The following is a 14,216-nucleotide window of genomic DNA, read 5'->3' on the forward strand; positions in this document are numbered from 1 at the left end:
TATATGATATGGGATGTGATTCCAGCAGCAGAGAGCTGCAGAAGTGGGGGTTTAGCACCGATTGCTAATCTGGCCTTTCCTCCTATATCAGGCCTTTTCCAGGTTCTGCCCCTCCTGTCCTCTTGGATTTCCCCTTGCAGGAAAAAAGTCATTTCTTTTTTAGGCCTTTGCAAGGAGACAGATTGAAAGGCTGATACCAGAAAAGGAAAGTTCTTGGAAGGAGCAGCCTGGAGCTAGATGTTCTTATCAGATGATATGCTACACTGCTGTGTCCTGAGGGAGTATTGGGAAGTGAGAGTGAGGAGGCTCACAGCTTTTTCTGATCCATGAGCTATGGTGGGTGTTTTTTTTGCCTGGAGCAGCCTGTGATTGTGAGCCACAGGATATGATGAGAGCTCAGATTTTTCTGATGAGAAGTTGAAGGGGGCAAGGAACTGGGAACCATCTCTGGAGAAAGGAAGTGAGACATTATTAGGAATGGAATGAAGCTGGAGGTGGGGAGATTCAGGCTGGATGTGAGGAGGAAGTTCTTCCCCATGAGAGTGGTGAAGCCCTGGAATGTGTTGTCCAGGGAGGTGGTTGAGGCCCCATCCCTGGAGGTGTTTAAGCCCAGGCTGGCTGAGGCTCTGGCCAGTCTGATGTAGTGTGGGGTGTCCCTGCCCATGGCAGGGGGGTTGGAACTAGCTGATCCTTGTGGTCCCTTCCAACCCTGACTGATACTGTGATACTATGATATTATGGAAAAGACAAGGGGTAGCTAATCCTCCTCATTAGGGCCCAATGCATCGTGTGTTCATGGTATGATCAGTGTCTAAACTCCCATGAACAAAGTTCTGGCCACTTTCATAACCATGGCTTTTGACCATGCATTTCTCCATGCCAATAGTTCAATAGAAATAACAGCCAGGAGACTTGTTAACCACTTCTGTGTGCATCCTTTGAAGGGAGCCATTAATTTTCCCTGCCTAGGAAAACATTGTTATATAGAACAGCTTGTTGTGCCAAAAACAGAGGGCTGCCAAACCCCAGAAGAGAGCCTTTAAAAGATTTCAGATGACTCATCTTTTTCTTCCTCTGTGATTTCATGATCTGCCCTGCTTAAGTTCCTTTGTGAATCTGTGATTTTTCACACCCATTATTCTTCTGTAGTGTAAATGAAGAATTAAGGAATCTTAGGGCACTCAGAGGTTTCATTTTAAGAAGACAAACCAAACAAACCCAAACCATAAAATGCACAACTAGATGCACTTAGGTTTTCAGTATCTTGACTAAAAGGTGTGCAGGGGAGGTATTTATTTCTGTTCCAACAGTTCTTAGTGTTACTGTGTTAAGGGATGTCAGGTAGTGCCCTGAATGCTTTGCAGTCTTAACTCAAGTTCACATGTATTGTTTGTGTTTGGTAGAGAGGATGGGGCAGGGAGTACATCTGTGTGGCACCAACCTGGGGGTGCTTGCTAGTGTACCAGAGGTCAGAATCAGCTCTGGAAAGTGTTTGTTTTGGTATTTTAGTGAAAGTAGGATTGCAAGGCAGGGAAGTGCAGAGCATTGCACCTGTGGAGGGGGATTCAAAAGCACAAGTGAAGCACTGGGAACAGCCAACTCATTACCCATAGAATCACAGAATGGTTTGGGTTGGAAAGGACTTCCAAAGGTCATCCAGTCCAACCTCCCTGCAGTCAGCAGGGACATCCTCCACTAGATCAGCTTGTCCCCAGCCTTGTGGAGCCTGACCATGAATATCTCCAGGGATGGGGCCTCAACTGCCTCCCTGGGCAACCTGTTGCAGTGTTGCAGTACCCTCATGGTGCAGAACTTGTTCCTAACATCCAATCTAAATCTCCTCTAATTTCAAACCATTGCCCCTCATCCTATCACTGCAGATCTTTTGAAACAGACCCTCTGCAGCCTTCTTGTAGACCCCTGTAGGTACTGGAAGGCTGCTATTAGGTCTCCCTGGAGCCTGAACACCCCCAGCTCCCTCAGCTTGTCTTCATAGCAGAGGTGCTCCAGCTCCCTGATCATTTTCATGGCCCTCCTCTGGACCTGCTCCCTCATGTCCTTCCCGTGTTGAGAGCTCCAGAGCTGGATGCAGTACTCCAGGTGAGGTCTGAGCAGAGCAGAGTGGCAGAATCACCTCTCTCGATCTGGCCAGGCTGCTTTTGATGCAGCTCCATGCTGGAGGGGAAACTGAATTCAGGTCACAATTGTCTTAGTGAGATGTGTTAATAGATGCATCATGTGAAGGACGTGAAGGGGTGGAAGAATGGTAATTATTTAATTGAGTGCTGCCAAGGCCTTTGATGGAGTACCTTGTCCTGTTTTGAGTGCTGCGCTTCAGCTAAGCTGGAAGGAAGAGCAGCAGTAAAGAGTGACAGGAATATGTGAGCAGGAGCAGAAAAAACTTGGCTTGACACATCTGGGAGACTGGTTCCTGTGTGTCTCCCTGCAGGAAGGACAGAAGGAAATCAGTTTCATTTCCGGGAAAGCTGGCAATGTGGAGATAGCTTCAATTTAAAGACAGGGAAGTTGTCAGTGGAAGGTGTTAAGAACAAGCAGGTTTTAGGCAGTTGGGGATGGAGGATAAATGCCTTGTCATGGGAAGGGAGTTTGTGGCTTTTGAGGTCTTTTCTCCCTGTCCTGCAGGGACTCTTTCAGGCCATCCTGAAAGAAGAGAAGGCCCTGAGGAGATCTCGTTGTGGCTTTCCAGTATCTTAATGGGGCCTACAAGAAAGCTGGGGAGAGACTTTTTAGGGTGTCAGGTAGTGACAGGGCTAGGGGAAATGGAGCAAAACTAGAAGTGGGTAGATTCAGATTGGATGTTAGGAAGAAGTTCTTCCCCATGAGGGTGGTGAGAGACTGGCACAGGTTGTCCAGGGAGGTGGTAGAAGCCTCATCCCTGTCAGTTTTTGCAGCCAGGCTGGATGTGGCTGTGAGCAACCTGCTGTAGTGTGAGGTGTCCCTACCCATGGCAGAGGGCTTGGAACTGGATGATCCTTTAGGTCCCTTCCAGCCCTAACAATTCTATGATTCTATGATCCTTCAGACAAGACAGGAATGGGCATCTCAAGCCATCATCTCCAGGTTATGTTTTGTAGTGAGGTACTAATGATGGGGCTCTGGGCAGCCTGACATAGTTGAGGATGCTCCTGCTTACTGCAGAGGGGGTTGGACTAGATGACCTTTGGACATCCCTTCCAACCTAGACCATTCTATGATTCTATCTAGATACACAAATGCATACAAAGGTCAGTAGGGCTATTTTGTTGTCACTGTGAGTTCATTGAGCAAGATACACTGGTTGTGTGTCAAACCCCCTCCCAGGACCTGGAAGAGGCCTTTCTGCCACCTGCTTGATGACATGTGTATCGTGATCATGTTTTTTGCTGTTCTTACTGCCGTTACCTGCTGTGTCCACATCTGTTCTCTCACTCTTCTTCTGTGTGTTTGTCTTCTCTGTGCCCTCCAAGTGAAGTGCCACAGCTTTTTTAGCACACAGAGGAGGTAATGGGGTACTCCACTATCTGCAGGTGCGAGAGGCACCCTGTCCAGAACAGAACCCTGTCAGTGCTGTCCCTGAAGTATCCCTTTTGGTACTTCTTAGGAGACAACTTCCCTTCAGTCCCTCAATACATTGTGCAACAATTCCTGCATACACTGGTTTGTTTGAGGGGCTTTTCATGGGGATATGGAGGGGGGGAGTGGGCTGCTAAAAGTGAAGAAAGAGTATTCCAAGTATTCTGGGGTCATTGTGAGTCACCATGTCCCATCAACCCAAGAGCAATGAGATGGTAGAGTTTTAAACAAGCAAGCTAGATCTCTAGGTCTCTTTTCCCTAGTAATAAGTGATCATATGAGAGGAAAGAGCCTCAAGTGGCACCAGGGAAGGTTTAGGTTGGACATTAGGAACAATTTCTTCCCCAAAAGAGTTGCCAAGCTGTCTCTCAGGCTGCCCAGGGCAGTGACGGAGTCCCCATCCCTGGAGGGCTTTCAAAGCCATGGAGACATGATACTGAGGGACGTGGCTGAGTGGTGACCTGGCAGTGATGAGCTGACCATTAGACTTGGTGATCTGAATGGTCTTTTCCAACCACAACAATGTGATGGTTCTCTGATCCTCCCAGCGCAGCCAGGATTAAACTTCTGTGTTCTCCCCTTCCCGCCTGTGAGTGAGGTTGTGGATTGACCACAGTTGTCTCGGTGTTCTCCACACAGGGGCAGATGAGGCATTGGCAGTGATGCAATTTAGTCTAGTGTAAAGCCACCATCCTACAGGTTGTTTGGCTGCAGCTTTATAAGCTCCAAGTCGTTTGTTCACACATTCAGTTTTGTTTAAAACATAACTGCAGAGAGAGAGTGCCCTGCTTGATTTCTGTGAACTGTTACCCACACACACAGCTTGTCATTTCCATCTTACCTGTACTCTCAGCTAAAGCCTAGATGCAGGCTTACCCCTGGGTGAGTTGTCATAAGTTTGACAATAGTCTCTGATGCTTTTCTGACGATGATAGCTTCATGTGCACAGCCTGCGTGAGTAAGTATCAAAGAGAATACGGTGTTACAATGTTGAATGCTTTGCTGATGCAACAAATGTGTTTTATCCTGAATCATTTTATTTATTTCCCCTCCCCCCCCCCTTTTTTTTTTGTCATAGTGCCTTTGACTTGGTAAACATTCATCTTTTCCATGATGCTTCCAATTTAATTGCTTGGGAAACAAGCCCATCGGTTTACTCAGGAATACGGCATAAGGCTCTGGGCTATGTACTTGATAGGTATGTATTGGCCTTTCCTGGCCTCTTTCCATCTGCTCTCTTCAAAAGCACCCTGTGAAAGATGTTTCCATGGGCACACTCAGAAATGGAGAGGGGTTTATGCTGTGAACTGAAGACAATCGCTTCTCACCAGTGCTCTCCGGAAGGTACCAGTCACAGATCAGGTTATGACACTTTTAAGCTAAACTGCTGAGAATGGAGAGCCTCTCTGAAGTGACCAGAACCTGTAGAGTATCATAGTATCATAGTATCAGTCAGGGTTGGAAGGGACCACAAGGATCGTCTAGTTCCAACCCCCCTGCCATGGGCAGGGACACCCCACACTAGATCAGCCTGGCCAGAGCCTCAGCCAGCCTGGGCTTAAACACCTCCAGGGACAGGGCCCCAAACACCTCCCTGGACAACCCATTCCAGGGCCTCACCACTCTCATGGGGAAGAACTTCCTCCTCACCTCCAGCCTGAATCTCCCCACCTCCAGCTTCATTCCATTCCCCCTAGTCCTATCACTACCTGAGATCCTGAGCAGTCCCTCCCCAGCCTTCCTGTAGGTCCCCTTCAGATACTGGAAGGCCACAGTGAGGTCACCTTGGAGCCTTCTCTTCTCCAGACTGAACAGCCCTAGCTCCTTCAGTCTGTCCTCACAGGAGAGGTGCTCCAGCCCTTTGATCATCCTCGTGGCCCTTCTCTGGACACCTTCCAGCACCTCCATATCCCTCTTGGAATAGGGGCTCCAGAACTGGAGGCAGTACTCCAGGTGGGGTCTCACCAGAGTAGAAAGCAGGTTTATCTTTAAACCTGTTAGTTAGATTTCCTTCTTTTTAATCTCTGTGAAGCTGCCATTCCAGTTTGGTTTTGGTTATGGGATAATAGAATTATTCCAGTTGGGATGGACCTCTGCAAGTCCCTAGTTCATCCTCCTGCTCAGAGTAGGGCTGACCTCAACTCCAGCTCAGGTTGTTCAAGGCTCATCCAGCTGAGCTTCATAAATCTCCATGCAGGGTGATTTCCAGCTTCTCTGAGTCACCCATTACTGTGTTTGACTGTGCTCATTGTGAGGCTTTTTCTCCCTAATCCCTGGTCAGAATTTCCCTTGAAGCAGTTTGTGTCCATTGCCCCTCGCCTAATGGTGTGCACCACTGGGAAGAGGCTGGCTCAGTAACTGCCAGATAGATACTGCTGGCAGCAAGCTGCTCCTGTAGCCCTCCTTTCTGTACACTGACCCAATCCAGCTCTCTCAGCCTCTGCTGACCAAATCCAGTTCTCTCAGGCTCTCTTGGCCAGCTCCAGTCCCCTGACATTCAGCCCTGCAGAGCCTGAGCCCCAGCTGAGCGCAGTCACAGCTCATCTTTGCCAGGCAGTGTAGTACTTGTGTGCAGCCATCACTGTCACCAGTGACATCATGGTTTGTAATGGTGTGACAGGGCTGTGCAGATTGGTACAGTACAGAGGATAGTCCCCAGAATACCCAGCAATTTACAACTGCCCTAATTAGCAGTTTTAAAGCCAGGGAAAAAGAGAAATCATCATTTCTGCACAGCCATGCATGTGTTGGCAGAGGGGTTCCTCTCAGGAGGCACTGCTGGGCCTGCTGTCTGCCCAAGACAGGGAGCTTTCAAGTGTCTCTGGAAAGCAGTTGTGACACACAGTGAGCTGTGACGTGAGGTGGTGCTCGAAACAAACTGTTCAGGCTGGAAAGGACAGAAACAGAGCGCCCTGTGTGCTGTTTTCTGCCCCGGTGCTGGTGCCTGGCATGCCACAGCTGTGCCACGGGTGCAGGCAAGTGCCAGGCTCCAAGACCTCTGCAGCCACACCCCAGAGCACAGGATGCTGCTCCCCTTTCCCATAGCAAGGCGTGGGCTTAGAGTGCTTGGCTGGTCTGCTGTGGACACCAAGTGCTGCAGTGTGAGCAGGCCTGGCCTGCCACCCAGTGCAAGCGGGCAGTGGGTGCCGCCTCAGTGACAGAAGCTGGTGTGTCACAGCTTGCTGAGAGGAGGAAAGCAGTGATTTGGTCTCCTAGGGAGTCTTGGTCCAACATGACATAGATCCTGGTCAAGGCTGGATGAATGAGCTGAGGTTCAACAGGGCAACATGCTGGGTCCTGCGCTTGGCTCACAACAGTGCCATGAAGGCTCCAGGCTGGGAGCAGAGTGGCTGGAAACTGACTGGTAGGGAATGACCTGGGGCTGTTGGTCAACAACAGCTGAAGGTGAACCAGAATGTGTCCAAGAAGGCATCCAGGCCTGGATCAGCAATGATGTGGCCAGCAGGACCATGGCAGGGATTGCCCCCCTGTTCAGGGTACTGGTGAGACAACACTTAAATCCTGGGTTCCATTTTGGGCCCATCACTCCAAAAGGACACTGAGGTGCTGGAGCAGGTCCAGAGAAGGGCAACAAAACTGGTGAAGGGTCTGAAATACAGATCTGGTGAGGAGCAGCTGGAGGGAAATGAGGGTGTTCAGTCTGGAGAAATGGAGCTTGAGGAGAGTGAGACCTGGTTCTCTATAGCTCCCTGAAAGGAGGCTGTAGCAAGGTGGGGGCTGGTCTGTTCTCCCCAGTAGTAAGTGACAGGATAAGAGCAAATGGCCTCAAGCCACACCAGAGGCAGTTTAGGCTGGACATGAGGAACAAGTTCTTCCCAAAAGGGTTGTCAAGGGCTGGCCCAGGCAGCCCAGGTCAGTGGTAGAGTCCCCATCCCTGGAGGGATTTCAGAGCCGTGGAGATGCGGTGCTGAGGGACGCGGTTGAGCGATGACCCGGCAGTGCAGGGTTAGTGGTTGGACTTGATGAGCTTGAAAGGTCTCTTCCACCAAAACAATGTGGTGAGTCTAAGGGGCTGGGAAGAAGGATTTGATGGGTTTCTTCCTCTGGCACTTGATTGGAACCTTTAGTTTCTTTCTCTGAGTTTAATCTTATTTAAAGACGGGCAAGGTATTTGAGCAGGGGATTGTCCTCTGCCTACAGAGCAGTGCTTTTCTTCTGCACCCCAGCAGAGGGCTGCGGAAGAAGTCCTCCAGAATAGGCATTTGTTTTCACTTTGAGGGTGATACAAGGAGGAAGAGGGAAAATCCGGTATGCCTTTCCTTGTGGCACTTGTAAAACCTGTTGAAATCATCAGAAGACACTGGGGGCACGGGGAGGGTTTGCACATAGGTAGCCGGCAGCGGTTTATAAAGGAGCCCTTGTTCAGGGGACGGAGCTGCAGGGAGATCAGGGGACGGAGCTGCAGGGAGATCAGGATCCGATGCAGCCAGAGATGGAGGTTTGAGCAGGGTGGGAAAGGCCCGTTGTTAGGTGATTTCTTCTCGGCTCCTCTGGCCTCTCCTTTTCCTGCACTTTGCAGGAGGACAGCGCAGCAAACCTGCGGGAAGGTTGGCGCTGCCGATCGCGGGCTGGGCTGCAGCACCGCAGTGTGCTTCATTAGCTAATTTGGCCCGGGACCTCCCACGATGCCCTGGCAAGGGGCAGGCAATAAGGGTGCGGTGTTAGTGTCAGCGGTGGGTCAGGGGTGTCAGGATGGTCTATCATTAAAATGTGACACTGCCAAAACCTGCCCCGGCTCGCCCGTCCCCAGAAAAGCCGCCGGTGGGCTCCGGGTGCCCGCCGCTGCTGGGAGGCGCATTCAGCTGAATTGTCCATTTTGAGCGCGCAGCCAGCCGCAGATCCGGACCTCCAGAGTGAAGTGATGGGCTGATGGCACAAAGGGGGACTTCTGTAGGAGCAGTGAATAATGGGAAACCCCTTTCATCGGCACTGCTAACCTTTTGGCAGCCACCAGCAAACTCTATTCTGATCTGCTGATTGGGGAGGACAATACACTGAAGCTCACTTTGAATGAATGCTACCACCAACAGTGTCCCCATTCAGAGGGTTTTGGGAACCATCTTTGACCATTGTCTGCCATCACTCCTTCAGACAGTAGGAAAAGGGAAAGTGAGCACGTCTATAGGGGGAAAAGTACTTCTTTTCTTGGCTTTAATCTCCCTTTAAAGCTTCATAGATCTACATTTCCAGCTGAGCTACTGGAACTATGCAGTGTCAGATAAATACAGAAGAGAGAGGTTTCAAGCTGAGCTTTTAAATCCCCTTATCTGCATGAACTAATAATGCAGATTTAGTGCTGTAAAAAACAGAGACTGATAAGTCTTTTCCTTTAAAGCCTTTAAACTGCTAAAGAGCATTTAACAGCGATGCAGTTCAAACCCAGTGAACAATGCTGAGAAGGAAAACAGTTTAATGAGCTAAACCTTCACTGAATGAAACAGAAACACCTTCTCACAGTTGATTTAGGTCACTGTGGGAGTCAGTGAAAGCCCAGTTCTGTTCGCGCTGCATCTTCATAAACATGAATTAAGTAACAGCCTTTTCATGTATGGCCAAATATCACAGGAGTTTGGAATACAAGAAAGAAGAGAGTTTGCAAACAAAGCCCAAATGAATTAGTGTAACTGTTAAAATCAGCAGGGGGAAGGCAGCTTCCCCAGAATTGTTTTGACAGCAAGGTTTTAACACACAGGCACCAAGCTGCACAACATCTTCGGCTTACTGAGATGGAAAGGGGGTGGGGAAACAAAGGGAAAAATGTCAAGTGAATGATTTAAAGCTGCTACTGAAAGTTTTCTCTTGAGAGCATCTATTAATTTTCATGATAGCATGTTTGGGGAGGAGAACTTACTGTAATCTTAACAGCGGTGTTCTGAAGTGGTTTAGCTTTGATGAGGTTAAAAATGAATTGTATAGCAAGGAGGAGGCTTTGAAATACAGCTGATTGGTATCTGCTGAGCCAGATTGGGTTTAGCGTTTGCCTTGCAGCAGTGTGAATGAAATGTGGTGCTAGATGGACTCTCTGCAGACCGGGAGAGTTGGAGTCACACGGGTGTTAAGCAAATATTTGCTTGTATATTTACAAATACAAGCACACTGTATATGTAGAAAATCAGTGTGGGTGTGTGTGAGAGAGAGAGAGAGAGGAGTCTCTGCCAGCACTGATGGAAATCCAAACTAAATTCCCAGAGGTCAGTTACTTTGTTCCAGGTAGACAGAGATACAGACATCACTGAACTGGGTTTATAAAGAAAAGGAAACCACCTGCTTTATATTTTGTGAGGCAAAAAGAATTCTTTCCCGGCTTGCTTTGCAGAATTCCCCTCTCCACTTACTCCTGTTTGCATGATACTTGCATTTTTTTTGGTGTCTTCTGAAGCTGGAGGGTTTCAGCTGCATGTGAGAGCCAGAGAGGAGCTGTAGTTTAACGTTTTAGTGTAGCCTTTCATGCATCATCCTGCGGCTCCTGCTTGTGCATATGCCATGTTAATTAACCACATTGGCGTGGCAGCCCCGTTCCTGGGCAGCGGTGTCCACTGAGTTCCATAGCCCGGCCGGGGAGTGAGCAGGAGCTGCAGGAGAGGGGCTTTAAAAGCCTTAAGAGAGCGTTTGGGAAGGACCAGGACGTGAGATGTTAGCCTGATACTGCTGCTCTTGGTGTGCCAGCCATTTAAACTTCCTGAAATTATCTGGAGCATTCAAATCCATAAAATGAATGTGGTTTTTTAAAAGAAAGTGACAGTGCTCTTCTGTTTCCCTATTGAAATGTTCCCTGGCCTAGTTCAACAGAAACATTTTTACATTACAACTGTGAAATCTTGGCATAAAGCTCCCCTTTGTGCCCTTCATTATTTTCTCACAAATATAGTCCATTGTCACATAGCTGAAGTTAATTTGATCAACATTGGGACATTTAACTTTTATGTCCGGTCAAAGGAGCTGTTTCATGCTCATTTTGGGTATTCAAAAGAAATGATTGCCAGAAAAATAATGTTACTATTAACAATTCAGAGCAATTAGTTTCCCAGGGAGAGGCGATGTGATGCACCGGCTCCACACAACTATTCTTTGTCATTTTATGGATGCTCATCAGTCAACTGTCACATCTTCTCAAAGACCCCTCCAATCTAAATGTTTCTCTTTGGGCTTTTCCCAGAACTAGCAGCTGAATGAGCAAAAGAAAAGCCACTTAGTTTCTAGGCAAAGGAAAACTTCACTCTAAAGATCTGGGTCATTTGAGAAGATCCGAGGAGTAGCTCGTTTAGGGGTGGAGGGAGGGAGGAGGGGGGAGGGGGTGTGTGGAAACGGTGGTGTTTGGATTTTTCGATATTCTACTTCATGTTTTTTTTGCGACAATAATTTTAACATCAAGTGAAAAGTCTCTGGCAGTCCTATGCCTCGGAACGTTTAGTGTGTCGGGGTAGAATGCACTCCCGGGCAAATAAACCTTCCAGCCAAATATCTTCTCACAAAGGTTTAAAACCCCAGATCACATTCAAAAAAGAGAGAGAGAGAGAGAGAGAGAGCTTTTCATTGCACTCCCGGAGGCTCAGCTCGTTAATATTCAGTCGTCCCCCACCCCCCCCCCCCCGCCTCGAAACGGAGGTTAAGTGCTCTCAAAATTAGCGTGTTTGTATAATATGCTCTTTAAAGAGTAAATCCAGCAAAATTGTCTTGTTACTTTCAGCCTGTCAAATGCAAAGCCCCCTTTTCCCTCGCTCCCGGTTTTTCTGCTGGCTCCAGCTTGGGAATGCTTGGTGCTGTCGTGAAGAATCCGGCTCCCGTTGCCTTCCTCTTTGCACAAGCAACGTCTTGGATTTTATTTAGCTTAGATTTCTTTGTAGCAGAGGAGATTGGTTGTTTCTTTTTTCACTTGTATGCACTGCAATGGAAAATGTGCAGGATTGTGGTTTTAAGGACACAATCGATGCATTTCCGTAGTAATTGCAAGATGATTGCTGGTTGTCCTTGTCAGTAGTTTTGCTCTCATTTTGATTTCTTTGGAGGGGAGCTTCCCCCCCCCCCCCCCCCCCCTTTTTTTCTTCCTGGCAGAAATTAATAACCAAATGGGTTATTACTAAGTTTACAACATTTCTTATTCAACATTGTGAATTAATGATCTGGCTTTTCTCTCATGATGAGAAGAAATCTGTGTAAATAGTAGCAGGTTTGGAAGCCAAGGTCCAGCTGGAGAATCAGCGGTTCAAAATCCAGAACTCGCAGGTGTCACCTAAACAAAACCCAGCATGGACACACTAAGTCACTCTTCACCTCTTCCAAATATGAATGGAGCTGTGGCTCTTCCAGAAGAAATTATGAAAATCAAAGCTCTGAGGTGTCCTGAAGAGGGTTTGGATGGTTGTTTTCCCAATCACAGACTCACTGCCCTGTGCTATGGGCAGTGTGAGGGATCCCACCTCTGCTTGACCCTCTGAGCTTGCACCTCATCTGCCACGAGGGCTTTGCTCCTCTTCACCTCTTTTCCAGCAGCAGGTTCTCCTGGGGCTGTCTGCATTGGCTGCTGTGTCGTCCTGGCACAGTGTAGCTGAGGTGACTGCAGGCATGAGGAGATGTGTGGTAGAAAGCCACCTCCCCTAGGCAGCGTGCAACTGAGCCCAGACAGCAGAAGAAAAGAGACACCACCTCTTAAAACACAAATGGCACGAATAACTCGTTGCCTGCATGATCCTGCTCTGAAAACAGCTTTATATGAGAAGGGTGTCACATTCTCATCCAGTTTTATTTCTCTTTCTTCCTGTAATTTGTTCCTTAGAGAGTCTGGAGCTGGCTAAAGAGCAGTCATTAGCATCCTGCTAAAGGTGACACTCGCATCAGCATTCGTTGTGGTTTGTGTCTTCTGAGCTATTCTGTCATACAGCCATATAATCTTCCAGGGTAGCTGTGATTCAATTAAGAAGAATCTATATGGGCTGTTGATCCAATTTTTATTCCTTTGCAGAGAAATGAAAACAAATGGCTGTTGTGATTTTATTTACCAAGCTGATAGTTACAAAGCAGAGAAATGGTTGAAAGAGCTGTGTCCTGCTCCTGTTTGAGCCATCTCCCAGCATTTCCGCTCCCTGAGGAGTGCAGGATCCCCCAGGTGAGGAGGCTGCTGTCTCTGAGCCTTGTGTTCCATCCTGGAAAGACACATCTCGTCCCAAACAGCTACACAGCCAGATGGAAGTTTGAGCCTTTCTAGCCACTTGCCTGTACAAGGGCTGAAGTAGTTGCAGGGAGACTTGGCAGATGTTCTTCATGGACTGACAGGTAAAGAGCTGTAACTGCTTCACCTCTCAGGAGACCTTTGTTATCTTCCTTCCCTCAGTGCAGGATTTAAGATGCAGCTAAGATGATTCAGTTTCTCACTCCTGCAAGGAAAATGGCCCTGCTCTCTCTCTGCCCACCAGAATGTGCTTTGTTCGAACCTGATCTTGTCAGCTCTAAATTTGTAGCCATGTTCTTTCTTGAAAGCAGGGGGTTTTCCCCTCTCTTTAGCACTTCAAATGTTTCTGTCATGTCACCCATCATTTGTTTCCTCCCTTAGCTCAGCAGTCCACTGTAGTGCGATTTTCAAAGGGATAACTGCCCAGGCTGACAATTGAGGGTGTAAAACGTGCTGCTGGTTAGCTTTCCACTGCATCTTTTAGTCCTCTTCCAGTGCAGGCTCCCTGTGTTTTCCTAGGAGAGGTTGGTGCTGTTCTCCATCCCTGCCTCCCCAGCATGCAGGTTTCTGTTGTGAGCAGTGCCCTGTGTCATGCCATGGCCACTGTCCTGTCACCTCCTACTGCTTCCTTCGCCCACACAGCAGTCCACAGAAGATTGGGCTGTGCATCATGCTTGTGGCAAGCCTGGTGAGATGCAAATCCAGCAAGATCTCATAACCTTTCCACCACTATTCCATTTGCTGAACTGCCCAGGACATGGAGTGCCTCTCTTCTGAGTTCTTCCAGATTTGTCACCAAAAACACTTTTCCTAGCCTTAATGTGTCCATGGATCAGTATCCTATTGCCACCTATCATTGTTATTTTCTGGCTTGCTATTTGCACTTGTAGCACTCCGAGCACACGGGATTTCTGCTTTGCTCCCCACATCCCAGCCCTACAGGAGAGTGAGCAAGACCTTGTTCTTCATGCAGGAAAAACAAGGCAGATATCGGCTGCCTGCTTGTGACCATGGAATCTTTCAGTATCACTAAGGTTGGAAGAGACCTCAAAGATCATTGAGTCCAACCTGTCACCACAGACCTCATGACTAGAGGAGGGAGGACACTACTGCCCACTGCAGGCTTGAACTCACAACCTTCCCATTAAGGGTCTTACGCACTAGCAACTGAGCCACGTCTGCTACTAATCATAGAATCATAGAATCAATAAGGTTGGAAGAGACCTCAAAGATCATCAAGTCCAACCTGTCACCCAGCATCTCATGACTGCTAAACCATGGCACCAAGTGCCACATTCAGTCCCCTCTTGAGCACCTCCAGGGCTGGGGACTCCTCCACCTCCCTGGGCAGCACATTCCAACAGCTAACAACTCTCTCTGGGGAGAACTTTCTCCTCACCTCCAGCCTAAACTTCCCCTGGCACAGCTTGAGACTGTGTCCTCTTGTTCTGGTGCT

At 48.3% G+C, this 14,216-nt stretch overlaps 1 protein-coding gene across 2 annotated transcripts in view; it reads left to right on the top strand.

Annotated features, from left to right (window-relative positions):
• INPP5A (inositol polyphosphate-5-phosphatase A) overlaps positions 1-14,216 on the top strand; it is a 285,924-nt gene that overhangs the window by 177,974 nt on the left and 93,734 nt on the right. For both annotated transcript variants that reach the window (XM_068140277.1, XM_068140278.1), the window contains exon 8: positions 4,652-4,771. In XM_068140277.1, the coding sequence (XP_067996378.1) occupies positions 4,652-4,771 (120 nt within the window). The remainder of the gene's footprint in view (positions 1-4,651; positions 4,772-14,216) is intronic.

The sequence above is a fragment of the Melanerpes formicivorus genome, unplaced genomic scaffold (genome assembly GCF_026170545.1).
Source record: "Melanerpes formicivorus ecotype bairdi unplaced genomic scaffold, bMelFor1.0.p_v2 SCAF_6, whole genome shotgun sequence".
NCBI classification, from domain to species: Eukaryota; Metazoa; Chordata; class Aves; order Piciformes; family Picidae; genus Melanerpes; species Melanerpes formicivorus.